This window comes from Colossoma macropomum, unplaced genomic scaffold (assembly GCF_904425465.1).
Source record: "Colossoma macropomum unplaced genomic scaffold, Colossoma_macropomum, whole genome shotgun sequence".
Taxonomy (NCBI): domain Eukaryota; kingdom Metazoa; phylum Chordata; class Actinopteri; order Characiformes; family Serrasalmidae; genus Colossoma; species Colossoma macropomum.
The window spans coordinates 13,984,442-14,010,919 of record NW_023494793.1 but is presented as its reverse complement, the minus strand read 5'-3'; the positions used below and the strand labels follow the sequence as shown (position 1 = coordinate 14,010,919).

Here is a 26,478-nt window from a genome sequence, read left to right as displayed (position 1 = left end):
CCAAAGATGTACTTCCAAATTTTATTGAAACAATCAGAAGATGCTAGTGTGACTGGGCCTTTAAAAGTATCAGCTGACTTTGAATTGAAAGGTTCTTTAGGGAACCAAAAATGGCTCTTCTGTGGCATCACTCCACACAGAGCTCTTTTTGGCACCTTTATTTTTAAGAGGGTAGGCTTGTAATGAGAGGGGAAAGTTGGTACACGTCCTTGTTTCTGACAACTGACATTGACCTCATCTTGACCCTGTTGGCAAAAAGCCACACCTCAAGGGGGGCCTGGATGAGACGGGCCTCTAAAAGGACAGTAATGAGCCTCTCCTATTCTGGCCCCCTAAAGAGCACGGTCACAATGGGGCCTTTCTCCTAGCTCGGGATGATAAATGGCACAAAGCGGGGAGGGGAAGGGGTGTCCCCCAATAGAGTGGCTTTAAAGAGATTAGAATGACTTCCTTTTTCTCTTACACCTACGTAATGAGGGTCAATTAGAGGAGAGAAGAAGAGAGAGGGAGGAAAACCTTTAATATGCTATACCTGAAGGCCCTACACAGATGCATTTATAGCATGTTCCGCTTTGGTTTCGCTCTCCTGATTCAGCCTGGATCTGGCTGAATTGTTTGAGCGATAATGAGGATAAAGATACAGTGTGATAGTTTAGGTTTTTGTAATAAATATGCCAGTATTTGAATCTTTGACATTTGACATGACATTTACGTTTGCTGGGTCCCATGAATTCATTAAAGCACCCACAGTGATTTATCTGGAACATCTGCAGATGGACATAATGTTCATAGCACACAACAAAAAACCCTGTCATTTGTTAAAGAGCTTATTTGCATACTGCAGCCTTCCTTCATATCAGCATTGCAAAGGCCAATATCAAACCATGACTTTTAGTGCTAGGCATTCGGTTCAGGCTATAAATGTCAAAACCTCTACGATTATGCTAATTTCTGCTAGCACCCTTATGGGATTTCTAGTAGTATGTTAGCGCTGAGTTAGCACCAGTACACATTTTTCGCCGTTCTAGATTAAACACAAACATTTGAAGTTTGTAAAACACATTCCATGTGTTTTATTTAAAGCTTGTAACAGACAGTAACATAATTTTTACCTTGTATGAAGCAGTTTTGACTCTTTCAGTAGAGAGTTCTAGCATGAAGCTGCGCTGCTGTTGTCCATTTCTAACAAAGAACTGAAACCTAGTTTAGACTATGGCTCCTATTCACAGTAAGTGATGTATCTAGAACTTCCAGAAGTCCTAGAGTGACATTTTTAACTAGATCATCAAATGTTGGTAGTTAATCTGACACATTATGCTTTCTGTTTAGCTCCTGAGGCCCTAAATAATGAAAGAGCTAGCTTGGTACTTTGATACCGTAGAGAAAAGGACCTGATTGAACAATTTTCTGTTGGGCGTTTGAAGATCTTAAATCTTGTGTTTTTCAACCAAAACCTAACAATGAAATAAGAGTACATACATGAAATTGTTTGGCCTTCTCTGAAGGCCTAGAAGGTCCTGAAGGTTCTGTACTGATATAACCATAATAATTAAGAAATGATACATCTTCCAGCTCCAGTCAGAATTTGTGAATATGGCCATCACTGATGAGGGAGTTTGTAAATGAAGCTGTTACTGAGAAGAGCAAAAGCATCTCCATCGAGAAAAGCAGTCAGTTGGATAGTTCATAGATGCTCCTGTATGCACTTATGTCTTCCAGTGCTGTAATAAAAAACAAAGCAGCCCTACGCCAGCTTCAAGAACTTCAGCCAAAGATGTGGTTTCTTTTGCGATTTCCACACTAGCTATTTGAAATACCTTCATAACTGCTGCTGTAGATCTTAAGAACTTGTTGATTGTTCTGGTTAAGCAATGCCAAACTCAGTCTGTGTGTGGAGCATGAATTGAAACCTCATGGGCAAGTGTTAATGAAATTTTCCCCTTTCTTTAGAGGACGGTGGTGTGTGAGCATCTGAACGGCTCACGGATTGTTTTCACGGATGAAGGTCGACAAGGAAGTGCTCTCTCTCCAGACATGACCCAGGAAGTAGTGGTGATCTCCCCAGGGCTGCCCACACCTCCTCTGAGCCCCTACTACAAAACCGCTGCTTCTGCACCTTCTCAACAGAAGGCAAGACCACCCACCACCATTCGACTCTCACTGGACATAATAATAATAATAATAATGATAATAATAATATAATAATAATAATAATAACAACTTGATTTATAAAACACAAAGTCAGCAGCTCAAAGTGCAATATTAGCCAAAAAGTTAAACTAAAGTTTGTTAGTCTAATATCATAGACAGCTGTTATAAAGATCCAATTAAAAAATACAAAAAGTGCAGTAAAATTTGAATTAAAACCTGAGATGCATTTTTAAATGTTTCTTAAAAAGGTGTTCTGAGCTTGACTGTCTAATAAAAAAGTGGAATTGAGTTCCACAGTTTAGAAGTATAAGAGTCCTCCCCATGTTTTCTGTATTTTACAGAAAGTATTGTATCTGTGGTTCTAAGATCACATTGGAACATAAACAGAGAGACGTTCTGTGAGGTATGCAGGTGCTTTAAGGCCATTTCATAGCTTCAAAAACTAATAACAGAACTTTGAAATCTATTCTAAATGATACAGACAGACATAGGGGTGGGCGATATGGCAAAAAATACTATATTATGATACTTCAAGACATTTTCATGATATACGATATGCATCACAGTATTTAATTTTTTTTCTGAAATTTAATAAGTTGAAACAGACAAAATAGAAACCGTAGATTTCAAACAGATGGTACTGTTTAAATTTGGTCCCAACCGTGTGAAATCCATGGATCTACTAATGGCTACGTCCAGCGTGATAATAAACCATGTCACAAAGCCATAGTCATGACAAACTGGTTTCTTGAACATGACAATGAGCTCATAGTTCTCCAGTGGCCTTCCTAATCACCAGTTCTGAATCTAATAGAACACTTTGGGATGTGGTAGAACCGGAGATTCACAGCATGAAAGTGCAACTGGAAAATCTGCGGGAATTGCATGATGCAATCGTGTCAGCAGAGGATCAGAGCCTCAAAGGAATGTTTCCAATCAATGCTATGAGGAATTGAAGCCATTTTGAGAGCAAAGAGAGGCTCTATGTGACATTATTATAGTGTTCATAATAACATGCTAGGTGAGTGTATGTAAATGCATTGGTTTTTAAAGACATCTCTAAAACAGTGAATTCAAACAGGCTGTTTTTGCAGCTGGACTTTATGGAGAGGAGAGTGAATGGTACATTTTGAAACTTTAACAATATGTGCAAACTACATCAAACTTCCAAAAAAAGGAAAATTTTCCATGATTTGGGCCCTTTAATAATATAGTAATAACAACATATTCAATCATATGTAATGTACAGTCATTATTTATTTACAACCAAGCTACCTGCCTCAAGATTTGATGACCAATTTTCAAAAATAAGGCCTTTTATTTTGTTGTAAAATCATTCTCAGTGTTACACTTTCTCAGTTATTATAGAATCATCCACAGCTCTGTTCATTTTCCTGGACACATGTAACATTCATTCATTTTTACAGCTTCCTATAATTAATTTGAAACCTGTAAAACACCCTATGACGCACAGTACCAGCATCATATTAGAAGCACTTTATACATGTCTACCACATGATTATTATAACATAATATTGAATATAAACATTTATTATTATTATTATCAATATAAAACATTTGCTGTTATGTTGTTGAAACATTACTGAAATTCTACAGTTTCTGAAATAATCTTATGAAGCAATCACAAGCTTTAAAAGAACCATATTACACTAAATAACTTCTGACTGTCCTCTTGGAGACCCATTCACAAGACTGTCACTCTGACTGTCTGTGGAGAGGCATAAGATGTGCAGTTGCGCCCCCTTGTGGTTCTATTTAGAAGCAAAGGTCTTTTTCAGTGTTCATACAGTTTTGGGCACTCCCGTCAAATGACATGCTTTGCTATTTTCTAAGAGAAAGTAACAGAACACATCATCTACAGAGAATTACAAAGAAAAAGAGAGATACAAAATTCTATTTAATTCATTTATTTATATTTTTCATCTTGGAAAAAATAGAAAATTTCGAGTGTGCCATAACTTTTGCACAGGCTACATTTTATACGTTATTTTTTCCCCCAATATGTTAAATTCAGCAAATACACAGTGTGTCTGTGTAGAGGATGTGTTCACTTATTTTCACTTAGAAAATCAACAAAACATATCATTTAACTGGGGTGCCCAAATTTTTGCACAGGACTGTGTACATATATGTGTGTAATATTTGAAAGGCTTTAATGCATGCATTGCTCAAGTTTTTTTATTTAATAATTAATTAATTTATTTAATATATTGTCTGTGGCATAGCATAATGTGGTGAATCTAAGTGGTACTCTCTCTCGCTCTCTCTCTCTCTCTCTCTCAGGTTGCGGAGGTGAATGGAGGTGGAGTCCCTGCCCCCAGTTTTGGATCCTACTATGGTCCCAGCCAGTCACAAGGTACCTCACTCCAATAGTGCTAATAATGACTCATCTTCAGTTGCTTATAATGAAATAAAGCCAGATAGGTGGTCAGTTAGCATTATGATGCTTGTTAACTGGTCCCATCCAGCATTCAATTCAATATCAATTATTTGTACAGTGCTTTTTTACATTAGATACCATCATAAAGCTGCTTCATGAGGATTCCTGAACAAGCTGAGGCAAAGAGAAACTGAGCTAGCCTAGCGTGAGGAAGAGACTTTGGAAGAGATTCAAAACAGGATTTACAGCGTTTACATGCACTCAATAATATGATCATAATCAGATTCCTGCAGTTATCTGATTATTCAAATGGTCATGTAAACAGCATACTCTGATAGTATTGGAGTAAGGTCTAGAAATCCAATTAAGAAATCCAAAAAAGAGAGCTGGATTTTAGCTCAGTAATCAGATTTCTCAGTGCATGTAAACTCTTACTCTGATTTCTTTCGGATTTCTCAGTCTGCGCATGTGCGAAACAAACAGTGGTACCAGAAATTAACAAGCAAAGTTGACGTGAGATGGCAGCAAAACACTAAAACACCTTTAGATCCCAATAGGAAACCATCAAATGCATTTAGAATCAGCCATTAATCACTTGTTAAACCATTAGGATCCTTTACATTGTGATATTAACCCATTAAAAAGCCAAAATACATTACAAAACCTTTAGGAACGATCAGAAACACTTAATGGTTGGCAGTGTGGTCTTGCTGGTGACCAATATAGCCAGTGAGTAGTTAGTACTGTAATAGTTAACTGTTGTAAATAGATTGCATAGCAAAAAGACAACAATATCTAAAGACGTCTAAGAGTTAATTAAACTGAGTTGGATCATGTTGGGTTTAAAATCTAGATCTATATGACATAAACACAATTTAACTCATGCAGTAAATGTTTCTTGCAGATGGGTTAACTAATGGTGGGCCACGTTCTGCCACTCTGCCCCGCACTTCCACCACCAGAGAGGAGAGGCTCATCAAGTACTCTGGGATCGGCCCTGTGGATGAGACAGGCATGCCAATCGCATCTCGATCAGTGAGTATCTACCCAGACTGCACACTGCACGCGCCCCGTGTTCAAAGACCTCAGCTCTGCTGAACAGCTGCCAAAGCTGTGCAGATTAGCTGCTGTAATAGATGTAGCAGTAAACTAGTGAGGTGATGTGCTGTAGCCTTGGCACAGTGCGCTGGTCTACAGCCTCTGCTACCTCAGAAATAGGCTGTGTACTTTGTAATAAACCCACACGCTCTAGTTTATAGGCCAATTTGAAGCTCATAAACACTATAGCAATGGATTTCAGTGCCTTCGTCAGCACCTCACATGCTGTGTGTGTTTAGCTCTCACCTATAATCTAACTCATCAGATAATTATCAGCTTCTTTGTGAGCAGATTCAGCTGAGGCAGAAATAAATGTGCAAGAAGTTAACAGTCATACTTACAGAGCCCTGCTGGTGACATCCAGTATAAATAAATATAATGCGTGGCCACTACTTAGTAAGGCATGGAAACAGGATAATAATTAAGTCATGGCCACGATTTATTAACACATGGGAATGAAATTCTAATGCTTGGCCATGACTTAGCAAGGCATGGGAACAAGATCCTAATGCATGGCCCCGCTTAGTAAGGCATGATCTCATTCCCACACCTTACTAAGTCGGGGCCATGCATTAGAATCCCGCTGCCACACGTTAATAAGTCGTGGCCCCGCATTTATATGTGATGTCTATTGATGATCTATTGATGTCTATTGATGATCTATTTCCCACACCTTACTAAGTTGTGGCCACGACTTAATTATCTCGTTCCCATGCCTTGCTCAGTTGTGGCCAAGCTTTATTTTTATTTGTACAGGATGTCACCAGCTGGGGTTTGTACATACTTGAGTAAAAGTGAAGATGCCTTTATTTAAATTGAATCAAGTAAAAGTAACCCATGAGCAAAATACTCAAGTAGAGGCTTTAAAGGGGAACTCCACCAACTTTTCAAAAATTCTACATAATTAAATGGTTAAGATGTAAACATAGCCCTTTAGTGTGGTTTGATGCGAAATGCTCCGTTCTAGAGAAACTTGCCAAATCCGAATTGTTCAGAGTGGTGGTAATAGGAACCAGAAGTCTGTAGCGTTTAATGCCTCTGAAAGCTTGAGATATATGCTGTGTGATGTCTGATGCATTGTTTTATGATGTTTTTGTGATAAAGTTTTGGCTAAGTATATATTTTAATTAATCCATTTATTTCAGTCCATTCATGCTGAAGGGGTACATACAGGGCATTGTAAGGCAAAATAGTCCCCAAAGAAAACTTTTTTCAGATTTATGACTATTATACCATTATCAACATTATATAGACACATTCAGAAGGGCCGTGTAGGTTCACTGGTCATTCTGAATAAAAAAATAAAATGGCTATATTTGTGTTGTAGACATCATGACCCCTGGTTCCTATCAGCACCAATGGAGAAAAATATCATCAACATCAACCCACCCTGAATGAATCTGTTTACATTTCAAGGATCACATGCTCCAAATTAGTAGTATTGGCCAGTAATATTATGTTTCACCTCTGCCTCTCAGCATCTCTCAAGTAAACACATGATCTACAGGGAGTTTAACCTGTAAGGAAAAAATAAAGCAAAAATACAAAATGTGCCATAACTTTTGCACAGGCCACATTTTATAATTGTTTTCCCGTAATATGTTGAATTCAGGAAACAAACAGTAATAGTGCATGGCGTACAGGACTATGTTCTCTGTAGAGCATGTGTTCACTTATTTTCACCACGCAGAAAATCAACAATGTAATTTGACCAGGTGTAACTTAGTAACTTAGTATTTCTTCTTTGCAGCATGCTTACCATTTAGACACTAGGCTTGGGAATACTTTATCAAACACATCTGATATGCGTGGTTGGTGTAAGTGTTTTAGACTTCTTCCACCAAGCAAGCTCTTCATCCATATTTCCCAGCTAGTTCAGTCTCATGTGTTCCTGCTGTGCTGAGCTGGATTAGGATAATTGCAGTTGCTCTGTTTTCTGAGGTGCAGTTTGTTTTCTTATTCTGTGTTTTAATACCAGAGTGTGAATAAACCCAAGGACTGGTACAGGAGCATGTTTAGACAGATCCACAAGAGACCTGAGGGTACGTAAACACACACACACACACACACACACACACACACACACACAAAAGGCATTATGTATATATATATATATAATGCCTTTTGTACTGTCACAAAACAGCTTTATATAATATAAAATAATAAGCAAACCATGTCTCTCTCTTTCTCTCTCTCTCTCTCTCTCTCTCTCTCTCTCTCTCTCTCTCTCTCTCTATCTCTATATATATATCTATATATATATATATATATATATATATATATATATAACAAATACATAAATCAAGAAATCTTAATTAAAAGCTAAATTAAAAAGGTGAATTCAGCTACTTTAAGGTGCACCCACTGTTGATATGGGTGTTCAATTGTGCACACACAGCTTGTATAATCTCCACTGAAAAACAATGACCAGTACAATGAGTTGCTCTTGAGCAGCTGTACATGAGCCTATGGTCACCATGCCTAATACCAAGCATCGGCAAGAAAGGTATAAAGCTCCAGTTTGGCTGTGGAGCAGTGGAACTGTGTTCTCTAGAGTGATAGAACTCCATCCTCTAAAACGAGTTGGAGTGATCCAGAACTAATCATCCAACACCAGTAGCTGATCTCACTCAACGCTTTTGTGGCTGAACGTAATCAAATGCTCACAGCAGATTTACAACCTCTAGTGTAAAGCCTTACCAGAAGTACTGTTACTGCAGTAAAGGAGGTCAAACGTCTTATTTATATCCTTTATTTTGGAAGAAAGGCTGGATGAGCAGGTGTATGCAAACTGTTGGACATATAAGTGTGCATAGCGATGGTGAAAAGGCGATGCTTTTTTCAGCCTCAATTCTTACACAAGCCTTATATCAGTTGCTGAAATGGGATTGCAAATGGGGTTAACCTTAATGAATGTCTCAAAGGCAGTCTGCGGAGGGCAGGAACATAAGAACCTGCAGCTTTCCTGTGGTACCCACCCAGGATAGACCCCCCCAACCATTTAGTTGAGTCAGGCTAAAATTAGAGTTACAGTTGGAACAGCTCCTTGCTGATACTTTACAGAACATCTTTATGAAAGGGTTGGACTTAAATGGTCCTAAAATGGTTGGAAACTCTGATCTGGAACTTGCTAAGTTGTACTTTTGTTGGAAATAGTGTCTCATTCCATCTTGTTTTTTCTCTTTTCTTTTTCAGAGACAGAAATTGACTGGAAGGAAAGTAAGTAGAACGCTGTCCAGTTTTTAGCATGCTTTTATTTTGCACTACGTGAGCACTACGTGATTCTTTATGACCTGTTTGCAATAGACGTTGACAAGCAGCTCACACATCCCCAGTAGTATATTTAGGTCCATATCAACCATTGACTATATGTTGTAAATAAAAGTATGTTGTTTGTAGAGACATCAGGAATATATAAATATTATATTATATTCACAGCAGGTACAGTTGTGACCTGGTTAATTTTTTTAAGTGAAAATGAGTTAAACATCCTGTACATTGAACATAAATATTTGTCTGCTAGTATTAATGCACAATTTCTATTTTATTTTTCAATATTTTTTGAGTTTAACATATTGGAAAAATGCATAAAATATAAAATGTGCAATAACTTTTGCACAGGCTGCATTTTATGTTATATTTCCAATATATTAATTTTAGCAAATAAAAAGGTTCACTTTTTTCACTTTGAAAATCAACACAATTCCATTTGATCAGGGGTGCCCAAACTTTTGACTGTATCTCATCTGATGGTATGAAGTATGTAATGACTGATGAAATGTGTTTATCTCTGTGCAGGGAGGCTGTCCCCCAGTCCCCCTTTAGAGTCCAACCAGGAGCATGGTCATGGGCCGGGAAAAGACCCCTTCACGCTAACCCAGCACGGAGCTCTACCTGACTGGTGAGAGAGAGAGAGAGTGAAAGAATGAAAAGAGAGTAAGACAGATAAAGAGAGAGAGAGAGATTAGACCTTTTGTCTGAACCTGACAGAACTCAATCATGCACCTCAGGTTTGGTCAAGTTTGGACATTTCTCGTCTTGGGTTCTGATCCCACGTTTGAGTTTGCATAAAGATGAACTAGTGCAGTTATGAGAGGTTTTATTTTACACTGATGTATATTTACCATTAGATCTGTAACCAGTATTGTGAAGAAAATGTAAAAGATTTGAGAAAAGTACCAATCTTCTTAAAGCTGTACCATGTCAGTTTTGGGGATTTGGAGACCTCTCTGGTCATAATGTGTAATTGCACGCAATGTGCGGAACAGCATTTTGTAACGTGAACTGTGTGTCGGACCCCTTCCTTGGGCAGTCTGACGTTTGTGAGTGTGCTGAACGAGTATTCAAAGAGAACTCAATCATAACATGGTGCAGGATGTGTCTTCTGAGTGCGAGCGTGAGGGAATGATCTTGTAATTGAGGCCTCAGCATCGAGCTGAACCTTCTTTCAGAGCCTGTGTGTGTGAAAGATGTATGATGTGGTGTGAAACTCTGAATTATTACTACTTCTCTCAAATTTAACCAAAAATCTCACACACACTTCAAGGGTACTTTAGTAAAGAAAATGGTTCTTTACAGAAATGTGAACACTGTAAGAACCCTTTGCATGGTTTAAGTGTTCTTTGCATTGTGAAAGTGTTCTGTAGATTGATTAATGTGCTGAAGATGGTTCTATACCATCGTAACAACAGTGGAGACCTTTTTGGTGCTATATAGAACCATATACAACACCGTCTCCATCAGTCCGAAGAACCTTTTAATCATGCGAAGAGTTCTTTGAGTGTTCATGGTTCTATATAGAACCATTTTCTTTACTAAAGAACCATTCTTTCTGAAAGTGTAGTGTAGGTTTAAGTACAGTAACGAAAAACAAATCCTCTGTGTGGTGCACAATAGGAATAAACCTGTAGTCGTATACAGTGTAAAATCAGCAAAATCATTAGCAATGGTTATTCAGTCTTTGTTTGATAGTGTGGTCAGGTTTTGGGCATGTTTGGTCAGAAATTTGTCAGTTCAGAGGATTTTTTCAGTAGATTTGTGATCCATGTTGTGGTCACAAAGAAATAAAAATAGAAACGTCTGACATTCAACATTTCAAAAGCAGGTGTGGCTCTTACAGTCAAACAGGACGTGCATATTTAAGGCCCCTGTTTGAACGTGCTGTTGTGTTATTGTATAGTGTATGTAATAATGCCTTTATGCTGAAACCCAAACAGAAGCGTAAATACTGTCTCCTCCTTATGAGGTAAATGGTTGCGAAACACACATAAACTGCACTTGCAGTAACACAGCTGTCAGCTATAAAGAGGGGAGGATGAAGAGGGAAAAGGAGGGAAGAGAAAAAAGAGAGAGACAAAAAGACGACAGCAGGCAGGTTGGGATCTGTCGCAGCAGGCACTGACAACGAGAGCGCGATAAAGTGTGCGTGTGGGTTGTGTTTCAGGGCTGATCTGGGAGACGTAGTGAAGATTCCAGAACCGAAGAGCATTTTCGACTTTGAGCCGGGACAGGGAAGCACGGTGGAGGATCATAAGCTGGTAAGAGACACTCGGAATCAAGTCGTATTTGAGTACCTACACTTTTACAGTTTTTTGTAGCGTTTTATAGCACACTGTCTCTTTCAGGTACACTACTGTACACAATTCATACTACATACTACATAATACGTACTTTTTTTTAGTACACCATAGTTCAAAAGTTTGGAAACACTCTTTTGAATAATGCAAAAATAATTTTCTTTGCAGATATAGGTATAAAATTCTTATTATTATTATTAGCAGTAGTAGTAGGAGTATTATTATAACATCAAGAATGAAGTTCTAATACATATCCAGGAAGCCTCATATTTGAAGTGTCTATCAAATCTTGAGGCAGATAACATGACAAGAAATTATTATGCATTCTTAATAAAACTGTACAACAACGGGGTCTTTGAGTGATGCCATAGAAGAACCACAGTTGGTTCCCAAAAGAGCCTTTTAATGGATGGTTCTTTTGGAGAACCATTTTTGTAAATGAGATGTGTGAAGAACCCCTTTAGGTTTAGAGAGGCTCCACATAATGTAAAAGCTCAGCTGGCGAAGAACCTTTACATTATGTGGAAGTTCTTTAAAATTGTGAAAGGTTCTTTAAACTCACTCTCTGTTTCAACCTTGGTTCTTTAGAGAACAAAAACATCTTTATATTGTGTAAGCTAGTGTTATATAGTATAATGTGTAGAATAGTTCAATATAGTTTAGTGTACTGTTTTATAGTACAATATAACTTGCTATAGTTTAATAGAGTATAATATAGTGTAATATAGTATAGACAGGCTGTTTATATTTAGCAGATTTTAAACACCTTTAAAAAATGATGGTTCCTCAAGGCTTCTTTAGTATAGAACCATTAATACTTAAAGAACACTTTACATGATTAAAGCATCATAAAATTGTTCTGCAGATTGATGGAGAGCGTATTGCAGATGGCTCTATATAGCACCTTTTTGAAACGGGTTCTTCTACTGTTACAAGCTTGAAATCATCACAATAGAAGAACCCTTTTTAATGCAATATAGATCTCTTTTCAAAAGGGTGCTATATAGAACCATCTGCATTATAATCTCCATCAGTCTGAAGAACACTTTCATGAAGCAAAGAACACTTTAATCATGCAAAGTTATTCATGAGTTATTCATACTCTGACGAATGCTTTGAGTCGTAGCGTACGTGCAGTTACATTCTGCACATTTGATTGATATCTGCTGCACGCTTCTATAAAACTGTCATGTGGATCCGCTCTGAGATTTCTCACAGTCTTACTAGCAGCATGTTGAGAGATTTTTCTTGGTCATTAATCATAGTGCTCACACCAGCTCACCAAAAGAATGTCCTATATCCAGTAGATTGCTGCAGCATGTGTGTTTATGTAGGCGATAAACGTCAACAGGTTTCCTCAAAAAAGCGCTTAAATCTTCAGCAGTTTTAAAGGGCCTGCATCATGTGCACCAGTCCTTGAAGATTTCAGTTTGAACCTGAAAGGAGAATTCCATCAGTTTTCCAAAATTTCTGCAGAATTCAGTGGTTGAGATGTAAACAAAGTCATTCAGAGTGGTTTGATGTGAAATTGGTCATTGTAGACTCACATTTCTTTACAGTGGTGGTGATAGGAACCAGGGCTCACATTGTTTACAATGCAAATATAGCCATTTTATTTACTATCCAGAACCACCAGTGAACCTACATGTGTCTTCTGAGTTTTATATGTAATGTTGATGATGGTATAAAACTGGTAAATCTGAAAAGACCTGATTTCTTTGGGACCATTTTGCCTTACAATGCCCTGCGTGTGAGTTTTAGGCTAGTGGCTTACTTTGACGCTACTGTAAAACCACGTCTCAGGCATGAAGCAGCTCATTCATAACAGTTTTATTCGATCTTTGAGGGAGCTGGTTCCTGTCAGCACTACTGTGAGCAATTTTGACCCCGTACGTTTGTCTAGAACAGACCATTTCATATCAAGCCATGCCGAATGTTGTTTATCTGCGCCAATTTTAGCTCGACCATGAAATTATGCAGAAATTTTGAAAAGTCAGTGGAATTCCCTTTTAACCATTTGATCTGTACATTTCAGCCCCGACTGCTTTTTTGTATGAGCCAAAATACAGGACGGCCAATCAGAACAGAGGTTATTTACATATATTAGTCTTAAAAGCATGGTAACACAAACAGCCTGTTTCATTCTGATAAAGAGATATAAATGTGAAAAATGATCATGTAGAAATGATAGTCAGTTTTTAGTAGATTAAGCAACATAAATGTCATAATAGAACTTAATGGAAAAAGAGAAAATATGGAAAAATGTAGGCTCTTTAATGTACTTGTCTCTGAATAGTCAGTTTTGTGTTGTTGTAGTGCGTTGGTTGGGCCAGTGTGCTGAAGGCCTTATTTTGTTACTGCCTGTGGCATTTTAGTGAGTGGGTCCAGCTTCAGCCCTTTCACACAAACAGAGAGAGAGAAAGAGAGAGAGAGAGAGAGAGAGAGAGAGAGAGAGAGAGAGAGAGAGAGAGAGAGAGGGAGCTTCCTTTAAGGATTAGGGGTTTGTGTGGATCTGTAAATGCCTGAGTGCTGAGGCCATGCTAACTGCCCACGCTTTATTAGTGAGGGTTTATAAGTATGGTCATTTGTCTTGAGGCACACCTTCGCAGGTGCTTTCCAAAAGATTGCATCATTGCACATATAAATAGACTCTTTTGTGGCCTTGACTTCAGATCATTGGAACTAGTGAGGCAGTTTTAGACATGTATAGACTGCTCTCTGTGATAAACATGACATCATGAATCTTTTGTGATAAACCAGCTGCCAAATCAGTAACAGGAAGATAACAGCAATGTGGCACCTATTGGATAATGTATTAGTCAATACAGGTCATACAGAGAAACACACAGAGAATGCAGGTGTCAGTCTGAGAAATGTGCTGCGCAGTAACATGAACAAGTTGTAAGTCATATTCATGGAAGGTTTCGCTTCAGTTCAGTTTAATTTATAAAGTGGCTTTTATAATCGATATTCTGCCAAAAGATTTTTCCAGAAGTCCCCCTAAAAAGCAAGCCAAAGGTGACAGTGGTGGGAAAAGAACTATAATAGAGTCGCACAGGGAATTGAAGGTACAGTACTTTTTCAATACTGTGGCAAAAAATCTTAAATGAAATAAGCTAGCAATAATTTGGCCATTTGGTGTCGGGCATTGTTAAAATTACTCTTGGGCCCAGTCCCATTTCGCCTCATGCCCCCCACCACTTAGCCAGGGGTAGGGTGTTGCGATTCTTGTTGAGATGGAGAGGTGGGGCAAAGTGTCAGGGCTACATGGCCCTCCAAACAGAGGCACTTCAGAGGCACACTCCAAACAGAGTGTTATGAGAAAAACAACAGACAAATGAGTAAACACATTGCGTGTGTACCACAAATGGGTTCATTAAATATTAACAGAATCCGAAGCCATTAACATTATACACGCTAGCTAGCATGATGTGTAGCTAGGCTAACTACAACAAAACTTGTTTGCAGTCTATCCAACATTCCACAAACCCCTCCACCAGCATTTCCAGGTGTTGAAAACATCTTTGTTTGCTGCAGACAACTGCTAAAGAATGCCTATTGGCATAATGGAAATGTCCAGCAAAACATCTGTTTACATAAAAACCATGAACGACTAGGTGAAACTCAAATAAAAGGGGTAGGGGTAAAAATAAGAAATGGGACTGGGTGCTGGTATTGGTATTAAAATCAAAATTACATCACTGTATGATGGCAGATTAGAAGATAGAAGTGTTACAAGGAAGATTAACCCTTCCTAGCCTAGAGTCATTATTGTCACTTTTGCTATACATTCTATATGATTTACATGTAAAGGTGCAGTGTGTAAGATTTATGGTGATCTATTAGCAGAAATGAAATATAGTATACAAAACCATGTTTTCATTCACCTGCAACAATGTATTGTTATGTTTTCTTTAGCTTAGAATGAGTCCTTTATATCTACATAGGGAGCAGGTCCTCTTCTAACAGAGGCCAGAATAGACAAACCAAGCACTGGCTCTAAAGAGTGCCTTTCGCATTTTTACACTGAAGTGGCAGCTTGAATTTGGCGGCGCTGTAGCATCGGTTGGACGTAGAAAGCAGAAGAATCAGTGGTTGCTGCCGATGCCGGCTAGCCATTTTTTGTTGTGAGGAAAAACAAGGGATAGTGAAACCTCATTGTCAAAGAAGTGAAAACATGACGGTTACCGTAGGTTCTACTACATGCTTGGAAAGGGATGGGTGAGGCAGGGGTATTCAGTTGGTTGCACTCTGCAACTACACCACTAGATGCCACTAAATCTCACCTTTAATCATTAAAAATTTCAGTCCAAGACCAAATGAATAATTAATGTAATGAATGTTTTTTTTCTGCAAAACAAGACTGAAAAATTAGTATTCTTTATATTCAAACACATATGTGGTATCAACTGAAAGTTATAATCATCTGACAGACTTCTTCCCTCGCCGTAGCGCTGTGGTGGTTACTAGTTAATCTGGTGGATTAGGTATATAATGTAACCATAGAAGCTCAGAGGCTCAGTATGAACCGGGTTGGCTAAATAACAATGACAAATGTATTGGGAGGGATGCAGTGGTAGTACCGTCAGTGCTTTTGCATTGATTAAATCTTCTTCAGTGTTATGATATCTGATATTTTACCTATACATTAGATGGCTCAGACTAGGTTGAGCTATTTTATAGATTATGTCTGTTTATTGTTGTAAGAAAAATGAAAAAATGTGTTTGTTTTAACTTTTTATGAGTTTCGTTAACACGTTTTTTTGATTCCAAATAACTTTAGACCATATTTATTGGCCCATTTTCACTGATTGCCAAAAAATGGTCTTTGGTGTTCCGCTGACCGTGAAAAATCTTTTTTTTCCCCGCACATTTTAGATCATAAGCTGTTCCAAACCTCTTTTCCTGTCTTCATTATCCCTGTTCTTCGCATGAATTGTCGTCATGTCATTCCTATTTCCTTTTTTTTTTTGCTTTGAATGCTGGCACATGGTCAGGAATGTAACTGTCCTCTAAACTATCCTTGCCTCTTCATGTTGCTAGAGTTGCCTGCTGACTCGTAAATGTGATTGTTTCCAGTTTAAGGAGTTGGCAGGTTTCCCTTTTCATTCAGAGCAATGCAAACAGACCCTCTCTTTCTTTTTTTTGGTTTTGTTAGTGTTTTGAAAGCTGAGGGTTTTAGGAAATAGTTGTGTAATGAATCTTGAACCCACTTGAACAGCCTGCTTCAGAACAACCTTGTGGTAAAAAGGAAAATGACTTACTCTTTTTATTAATGCAGCCAGATGTTTGTTTTGGAATAGGTTGTAAAAAGTCAAATGCAAAAAATTTTGCTGCCCACACTAACAACCAGAAAAGCTTCCACAGCCCACGAAAAGATTTTACCAATCTGGTCATTTTTTCGACTCACCAAATGAGATGGCTAATCTTGTTTGGCAGCTACTGAGTGGATGTTGGGCAGAAGAGAGGCGAGTTGTGAATGCAGTACTGGCTCAATTCGACAGGTTTAGATACATATCGATTATGTTTAGCCTTCAAGTGACAGTGTAAATTGTTGGGTTTCAAAGCTTCATTTCGTTGCTGTCCAAAGAAAAACAAATATCTTCAAAACAGTAACTTTACTGGAGAGGGCAAAAATGTTAATGTAAAGTGATTTTTATTTCAAGAGATTTTGGAGCATTTCTATTGGTCCATTTATCATGACATTTTCACACAATATTTTTAGTTCTCACACATGTGAAGCCCAGCACATACTACTCTCTGCTGTATTTTCTTCCTTTCGGTTTATGTTCAGTTTTCTCAGTCTGAGATACACTGGCTGCTTCACTTGTAGATGGCCCAGCCTCAGGATCTTAATGTTTGACAGGCCCTTTTAACCATTTATTCATGATGTACAAGTTTGACAACTGCAACTTTTACATTGACATGCACTGAAAATAAAAATATGAATAGCATCTTGCCAGATCATCAAGCTCAATATAAATACGTTTTATTTTTGCAAATGATCAGCAATATTTCTTGTATTTATAATCAAGTTTGGTTATATGGCCATATTATAACAAATGGTTTTAAAAAATCTGAAGGCCCACAGCCTCCTAGTAGTACCACCATGACCCACTGGGGGGCCATTTTACATTGCCTTGCACTGATAATCTAAACATACCTAGCTAGCATTTTGCCAGAATAATTATCAAGCTTGATAAAAATATGTTTAATTCTTGCAAATTATCAATAATGTTTGTCGTATTTAAATTTATGATGGCAGCCCCCTAGCTAATCGCCAACGGATGACCAATGGCCCCTAGCAGTACCACCATGACCCACTGGGGTGCCACGACCCACAGGTTGAAAACCACTGGTTTAACATAAGCGAGTGATGATTTCAGCATGTAGTTTTCACAGTGCTAACTGGTTCAGCATAATCTTTTATTACTTTTTAGCTACATTAGCCTTGTAGCTCCAGCGCAAAACTAAAGAAGCAAACTTTGGACACCAAACATTGGCTGATGTGAACTGTGTAAGTGATATAATGCTAATCAGTGTGGTATAAGCTTGTTAGGTACATTAGCCTTATAGCCCTGTACAAATCTATAAAAGGCACCAACTTCAGACACCAAAGGTGGTTTGGCTTATTGACTACAATTAAGGAGGAAATTGTGTAAATGTAGCTGACAAGTAATACAGTGCTGATCAGTGCAATGAGCTTCCATTACTTGTTAGCTACACTGAACTCTGGTTCAAAACTAATGCAGCAAACTTCAGACACCAAACATGTTTTGGCTGATCGATTGCATTCAGAGAAATGGGCAAACTGTGTAATTTGATTTTTGACCGAGGTCCTATAATGACTCATTTTCATGAATCATACAAAAAAAAGGTGGTTTCCATTATTGGCTAAGTATATTTATCAGGATCTTGTTGCACTGTGAGTGACTCTTGTCACAGTTTGCTAGTTTATCTGGGCCAGTTCAGGTTACGTGGTCTTCCAGGAGAGAGAAGAAATGGATTCATTGTTCTTTCCCTCCCTCTGTGGGCCTGCGCCAGGCTGAGCAGTCTTGTGATAGTGATTAGGCCCGTTATCCGAGTTATCCGCCTGTCTGATCCAAAAGCGCTTCACAATTTCACAGCCCAGCCGTTAGACGCAAGCCCGGAATCTTCCTCCCTGTGAGCTGGACTAACGTTGAGACGCCTTTTTAAGATGAAATCATCTGTGTGAGCTGATCTGATTGCAAGGATGACTGCGAAGCAGCTGCCCTGGCACTGAGCAGCTCTCCTCTTGCCAAGATATCTGAAAGACAGCCAGGAGAAGGGAAAGTGAAGTCTGAGCTCTGGCTTTTTGGGCTTTTAAGAAAGCGATGTGCTACACGATCCTATCAGTCTGTGGCTTGTTTGAGTGTAATGATGTTGCCCTTTAAAGACTGATTACGGAGTGTTCTTCGACTTTTACTGCGAGTGGAGGAGCAAACGGAGCCAATCAGATAAACTCCACTTCAGGAGCCTCTTCTGATCTCATCTTTTTGGAGTGCAAGTGAGATCACTGGAAACTGCATGACATTTAGAAACGAGTTCATGATTTTTGGGTTTGACTTTTATTCTGTCTCTTAGAATATGCTTATTATTCAGTCTTTGTTGTGTCCACTTGCCACTGAGATATTTCTGAAAATAGGACGTTTTATTCCTCAGGGACTAAATGATGCATAAGAATACACAGAAATGCGGAGGATCACAGTAATTATCTCAGATTTAATGCTTTAGGGATACATTTGAAGTTGTACATTTATTTTAAATTTAGTAAGGAACAGTCTTGGGATAAATTTAGACAATTTTCTCTCACCACAAATGTAGCCAGTCAGCCAAGACATGTTTTTGTCTGAACTCTGCTTCTTTAGTTTTGCACTGGAGCTACAAGGCTAATGTAGCCAACAAGTAATATGATGCTAAGTGGTGGAGTACAAAGCTGCATTCGACTTTACTCAGAAGTCGGAGCTCGTTATCATGCCACTTTTCGACTTCCACACGTTAGAGCTACAAAATGTGGAAAAAAATGGTGTTGATAGCAAGTCAGCTAATGTTAGTGATGTTAGCTTTAATGTTTATGAGGGATTTTCCTTCTCAGTACAGCAAACTTTATGGTCAGTGTTATAGATCTAACCAACACTTGTGTCTGTATGCTGATTGATTTTAAGCAAATCTCATTTAAAAGTAGTGAAGTGGTACTTTACTGTTGACAGCATGAGCAGACATCCTGATATGACATCATGTGCTTCCCAACATTACACCTTCCCAACTTTCTAAATAGGAATTCCCAATTGAGGGGGTGTGCTTTTTAGTTTTCGGAATTAGGAAAAATTAGAGTTAAAAGCATCAGTCCCCAGATAGCAGACAGTTCTGGGCCGATTCTGGCTTTCCTACGCGAGTTCTGGTTGACTACCAGGCAGATGTTAGGCAAGCGGGCCAGAATAGGGCTGAACAGCTTTATATGGTATTGCTTCGTGTCTATGTTTGTGGGTCAATGTTGTGGACTAGCAAGTGGTTGGGCCAGATTTGGGACGCATACATTATTTTGACTCACTTTACAGTGTGTGGGCTGGATCTGGAGGACCCAGCCTTATACTGGGCCAGAAGAGTCCCAAGGATGTGGCTCACAAGTGGGCCAGACAAATTTTGCTAACTGGGTCGATCGCAGCATAAGCTTGTTAGCTCTTAGCTTCATATCTCCAGTCCAAAACTAAAGAAACAAATTTTGGCAACAAACATGTTTTGGTTGATTGACTAGTGGTAAGGGGAAAGCTTAAATTTTCCATTGAACTGTTGTTTTAATGTTTTTAGCATCCCAGAGAAAGGTTACATGGGTTCTAGATCACCGTTTTGACTGTAAGATGCTAACATGTGCCTTTACCTTGCCTCTTCCTAATTGTGAAGTATCAGCCCTTGTGACACTGAGATGTGATATTTTGCAGCCTAACTCAGCTTTTATTTTTGCTTTCAGTCACCTAGACAACCACCTGTGCACCGCCCTGTTGAGACGCCCCGCTCCCCCTCCATAGAGGTGAGTGACCACATGCTGACCAGAACATAAGCAGCTTTAATTCTTACTGAGTTCCTATGGTGAAGAATCAAATTTATACAGTTTCACTTTTGCCCCACAATGTAGTTGATCAGCCAAGGTTTGGCGTCTAAAGTTTGCTTCTTTAGCTTAAGCACGGAAGCTACGAGGCTAATGTAGCTAAGCAATAATGAAAGCTTATGTAAACGAATTAGCATCATGCTAACTGCATGCCTACATAGAGACATTATAAAGGAGAACCGTTGGAATATGAATGGGAAAGCTCTTATCGCTGAACATGGAATGTGTTTATGAGGAAAGTCCCACCCTTCAATGAAGTGAGCCAATCGGCTTGCTTTGTAAGCTCCTCCACTTTGTAGATATGCACATGTAGCCAGAACAAGCTAAGGCACTGTGTATTTACGCATTTTTTGAGGTAGACTCAACAAACTAATGATGCTGTTTTTGTCAGATTTTACCAGTAATTTTAAATATGTTTTCGAAACGTTTATAGGACATTTAGTTTCCTTTTTAGGTCTGTCCCCATTCAAAGAGATAGGAGCCTGGTTTTGTATGAATGGAAATAACTGCCTGGGGGCAATATAAGGACTTTGTCCTAAATCATCACACCTTTGCCTGAGGCCGTGTTCAGTTGCTAACCAATCTCAAAAAGACCTGCTCGTGGAGTTTCTGACACCGTATGACAGTGTTATCTATAAATATGGACAAAAGTATATGAAAACAGTAGTAGCAGCCACCTTTAGGCCATTTAACATTAGTCTTTATAATTTTTATAGACAACATGTCTTGGTTGAACACCTATATTTGGGTTTAGATTTCTTTGCAATTCCATGATCCGTTGTCAGATTTCCACCAATCACATGCTCCATTTCTGATTTATTTCCATGTTGCTCCATCACGGCCCTGGTTGTGGTGCTGCTGTCCAGGCCGCGTTGGAGTCAGAGCTGAACCGTTTCGAGGCAGAGCTGGAGTCAGACATCCGGGGCATTGAGAGGAAGATTTCCCTGAAGAAGCAGCAGCGGCAAGGCAGGGGTGAGGTACTGACCCCCCGTTTCCAACACACTCCATCAGTCTTTCGCCTCACACTGCCTTTTTCTGCTTTTTCTTTTTCGAGCATCCCCTCGCTGCACCCCATAGTCCATACTTCATTTCTTCACTCTCTTAACTGCAAAAATTATAGATTTGTTTCATAGTAGTTACCAAATAGTAGGTCAAAAATCTTTGGTTCAATATGTTATATTTCGTGTATAGTTTCTTCTCTTGTTCCAAGATGTTTTTCTCAAAAATACATGCTTTTTAACCCACTTAAAATCCCAGTCTTATTACATTCTAAGGCTTATTATTCAGTAACGTCATGGACCTCAGTGCAAACTGGCTGAGCTGTTCTTTGGTTATAGAAGTGTGTAATAAATCCCTGGCCATTTAAGGGGCTAATCTCCAGAATTTCATTAGTAAAATTAGCTCATTAGCTAACTCTGCTAACAGCCCTGCTGATTTGTGCTGTTGTGCATAAATGGCTAGACTTTTTCTTTCTCTCCATCAAGCAAGTAAAAGGTGTCATTGCCATCTAGTGTACTGAAGCAGATCCTGTTTAAGGTCGAGGTCTTTGCAGCTAATCTTGCATTGCAAAACAGACTGACGTAATCATTTTAGATTTAAAAAGAGTTTGTGGTAAGTTTCATGCTGGTGAATGAGGGAGGCTGCCTCTTTATATGAGCTAATAGAGCTAAACCGTCTCATATTGGATGCTGATGAGGACTTGATGTCTTCTAGACAAGAGGTTTTCTCCTCAGTGCCTAATTTCTCAGAGAAATTCATTTTTCTGGACCTAGCTAACATCAGCTACAGTCTTAAAAAAGTTTTTCAAGGGTTTTTTTAGTAAAGGGAATGGTTCTGTTTAGAACCATAAGTTCTATATAGAACCATTTCATACTTAAACGGTTCTTTGCATGGTGAAATTGTCATTTGGATTGAGGGGAATGTGTTGTATATGGTTCTGTACATAATCTTTTCAAAAATGGTCTATATAGCACCAAAAAGGGTTCTTCTATTGTTATGGTGTCAAGCTTGGTGCTATATTGACACTCCATCAGTCTGAAGAAGCATTTTGCGATGCAAAAAACCATTTAAGCATAAAATTGGTTCTATATAGAACTCATAGCTCACTACAAACCACAAGCACTACAGATAATTTATAGTAGTTGGTGAGTAATGAATCAGTAAGCTTAGTAAGATTAATAACTAAATGATAAGCCTAGTGTTCATTATATCACGAAATGGCCTGCAAACTATTTTCAGATGACTATGTGTGGGAGAAAGGGAGGTAGAAAAAATTGGCGAGAGATAGACCGGGAGAGAGAGTGAGAGAGCGAGAGAGCGAGAAAGAGGAGGTTTCTGTTGGAGAGACAGCAGAGGACAAAGAATGGAACATAAAGAGAGACAGAATTGCATTAAAGAGATAACTCCCTCTAAACTGTAACTAATGTCCTGTTACGCTTCTATGTTTGGACTGAAAGTCCAGTCTTTAATTCAGCTCTCGGAAACTCGGATCGGATTCCAGTTCAGAAACTCGACCAGTCTGGACTGTAAAGGTCTCCTCTTGCACCGTGCAGTTCATCAGGAGGCTCAAAAAGTGTCTCGTCTTGGCCAGGGTTCCTTACTTCCTGCTTCGTCAGCAGCTAAGCTCACAGAACGCTTTCCCTGACGACAGGCAGCTGTGCACGTTGACCCTTTGGTGTCCCTTCCTACAGTGAACCTCCTCATGTATTACTGCGCGGCCAAAACTTAAGACTAGTAGATCACTGATCACTCGCATGACCTGAAACAGCCTGGCCTTCTGACTCGGCCGCTGTTTATTCTGCTTGTTTCATCATGTCTGCATTCAGTGAAGAACACTACACCCAAATGTCAACTTCTAGAGACAGTAAACTTCATATTAAGACTCCAAACTGTATACATTCATTGAAACAAGTATAGACTAGTTCTGCCATTGAAATCATTAGCAAAATCCAGTGCACTGTAACATATTTCTCTGGTAATCATTATTTCAAATAGAATCATATTTAATATATAATCATATGTTTGTTTTTTACACTCCAGACACAGCTTCTTACTAAATTCTAATCCTTCGAACAATAAGATTACAAATTTGGGCAATTGATGCCTTGTTTCTCATGTGTGGTGATATCGGTTTTGTCATAAATCGGTCTGATGCCGTCACACTCTGGTGATCTTTAAGACTAGCAAGTGTAATAAAACAGAAAGTGAAAAACAAATCTTGATGTTAGCTGGCTAAAGATCACAAGGTAAACCGTATTAGACTAGATACAGTCATATGAAAAAGTTATAAGTTAAATACCAAATCACACATTTGTTGAATTTCTAAGTGAACATAAGTTAACACATCCTCTACAGCAGACATGTCAAAATGGGGACCTTCAAGTGCTGTGGAGATCATATAACGCTCTGAATTCAGTTCATGTAGGTCTTGCTAATTCGCTGATTAGCTGAATCAGGTGTGTTTAATGTGGCAGCATGCTGAAGTCTGTAGTGTTTTGGCCCACGGGGACTGGAGCCTGACACATGCTCTACAGGGAACAAGCTTAAATATGGCATTATTTCTATTGCTGAGTTTAACATATTGAACTTAAAAAAACATAAAATATAAAATGTGCCATAACTTTTGCACAGGCTAATAATAATAATGATTTAGCAAATAAACAGTTATTGGGCATTACTTATTTTTCACTTTGAAAATCAACAAAGGGGTAACTAAATGTTTGCATATGACTGTACTATATATATGTACATATATATTTGCATATATATGTTTCATATGGGTAAACCTTATTAGTTGACACCTATGTATTTGACTCAGTAGCTAACTGTCACCAGTTAGCATGATTCCTTTGCATAGTGAAGCAACATTATTTGGTCAAATAAAAAAAGCACTAGTTTGGCAAAAAAAAATAAAAAATACATTTGTACTATTTTCCCAAAGCAACATAGCAAACGAGTCTTAAATCAGGAGTTTGGCGAAAAACTTTTACCCTTATTCCAAATAAAGTCAGTCAGCCAAGACATGTTTTGTGGTTTGCTTCTCCGCTGTTATCTATAGAAATGGACAAAAGTGCTAAAGTAGCTAAAAACCATCATATCAGCCATTGTGAATCCTGAATTTTGTCTTTAACTTTGTCCATTATCTTCCATTACGGGTTAGCTAGCTTCAGTGCAAAACCTAAAGTTGCAAATTTCATGCACCAAGCATGTCTTGGATGATTGACTTCCTTTGATGTAAAGTGAAAAAGCGTGAATTTGAGTACTGCTTTAAGACTCCATTGCTATGATGCTCTGCTAGCATCCTGAACAGTAGTTTGTTTTCAGTCTTTTTAAGGTCTCTGAATCTTCTCTACAGGCTTGGACACATTTCTCCACATTCCTACTACATTCACCAGCCACTCTTACCTTGTAGGTCTAACCTTGCTGGTATTTGTTGACAAATTTGCAAGGCCTAATTTGGTGGCTAGCAGTTCAAGTCTGCTCTGTTTCATGTAGTCTACATGACGCTGCTGCCTTGTAGAATAAACTGAACCTGTGGTTTTGTAGGACCCAGGGGACCAGCGCAGCTCTCTGGGCGGGAGTTAGCACCACCGCCCCGCTTGCTTTTTCACTGCTGTTCCCAAACACTCTGCTTTCTCATGTATGTGTGGTTGCAGTAGGTGAGCAACTACGTGAGCCGGACTTACTGTGGTTTTGTGTTCACAGGCTGGTAGGGGCAACACTTCAGGAGCTGGACCTGCTGGGAAAGGACCGGACAACAGGTGTGTGTGCCAGTGTGTAAATGTGTGTCTGTTTAGACTAGAAACAAAGATTAAATCTTCTTTCTTCATACATGAAAGTTGACCACCACAGCTGGTTAACAACCTGTGGCAGCGTAGTTGGTAACAATTACTGGACATTTTTAATAGTAGTTAACAATAAGAATGGGTCTTATGTTTATAATGTGTGGTATTATTATAGTAGACTGTATAGTTTACTGGAAAGAAGTTTACTTGATTCAAATGTGCACATCATGTCCACATGAGTAGAAGTAATACATCAACACACACACACACACACACACACACATATATGCAAATTTTTGAATAGCCCAGGACAAATGACATTTTTTCAAACCTAACAAATTTAAACATGGAATTTTTGTCTACATTTTTGTGCAAAAATGTTTATGTGTAACTTAAAACACATAAAATAGGCCTATAAAATGTGCTATAGCTTTTGCACTGGCTACATTTTATGTTTTATTTTATATTCCAATATGCTACATTCAGCAAATGAACAGCATAAGTGTGTCCTTTTTAGAGGATTTTTGACTTATTTTCACTTTAAACAGGGGTGCACAAACTTTTGCATATGACATATGTTCATTTTATTTACATGCCATCCATAGTAGTATTGTTTTCAATTTACGTGGGGGAATACGGATTTCTTGACTGGATATGACTGTTTACTGTTTAACTACATAGAATATGTGTTACATTTCACCCCGAGTTAGTTTGTCCAACACATTTGAATCAGATACATTCAATCATTTCTTTCAGCCTTGTTGGATAAATTGTTTATCATTGTCATATGACTGTGTCTCCTGCTGTGATTGGTTAATTGTTGACTTGTGTTAGCTTGCAGCCCAAATACCAGAACCCCTGCTGAGCTGTGTGTGTGTGTGAGTGTGTGTAAGAGGTCAAGTTGAGGACATCTAAGTTCAGTGACTTTTTCACATGCTTAGCCCATCAGTCACCAGTAATACAGTCTGACACATTTCCATTCATTTCTTTGCAAATTTCTATCACCTTCTAACCAGCAATTACAGGCTGTATGTCAAACACTCTTTCACATCCACGTGTCTCTGAACAAGTGACTTGTGTGTGTGCGTGTGTGTGTGTGTGTGTGTGAGTGTATGTGTGTGTGTGTGGGAGGGAGCTGAATGAGTGTGTTTAACCTGTGAAGGTCTGCAGTTGTCATTTGCTATATATATTCCAATTGAATTACATAATTTAATTTTATTACATATTTACAAATAAATAACATTTCTATGTGGTTTATATGCTGTGTTGACAGGTTCGAGTTTGTATGTTTTAATGTCAAGAAATGACAAAAATGTGGCAAAACTGTAAAAAAAAAGGTTC

The 26,478-nt window shown here is 38.6% G+C and overlaps 1 protein-coding gene across 4 annotated transcripts in view; it reads left to right on the top strand.

Annotated features, from left to right (window-relative positions):
- Positions 1-26,478, top strand: part of sorbs3 (sorbin and SH3 domain containing 3) — an 87,565-nt gene that overhangs the window by 42,487 nt on the left and 18,600 nt on the right. For all 4 annotated transcript variants that reach the window (XM_036578565.1, XM_036578563.1, XM_036578566.1 and 1 more), the window contains exons 3-12: positions 1,951-2,130; positions 4,456-4,528; positions 5,457-5,587; positions 7,629-7,692; positions 8,846-8,869; positions 9,449-9,551; positions 11,094-11,187; positions 20,216-20,275; positions 21,220-21,330; positions 25,058-25,113. In XM_036578565.1, coding sequence (XP_036434458.1) covers positions 1,951-2,130; positions 4,456-4,528; positions 5,457-5,587; positions 7,629-7,692; positions 8,846-8,869; positions 9,449-9,551; positions 11,094-11,187; positions 20,216-20,275; positions 21,220-21,330; positions 25,058-25,113 — 896 coding nt within the window. The remainder of the gene's footprint in view (positions 1-1,950; positions 2,131-4,455; positions 4,529-5,456; positions 5,588-7,628; positions 7,693-8,845; positions 8,870-9,448; positions 9,552-11,093; positions 11,188-20,215; positions 20,276-21,219; positions 21,331-25,057; positions 25,114-26,478) is intronic.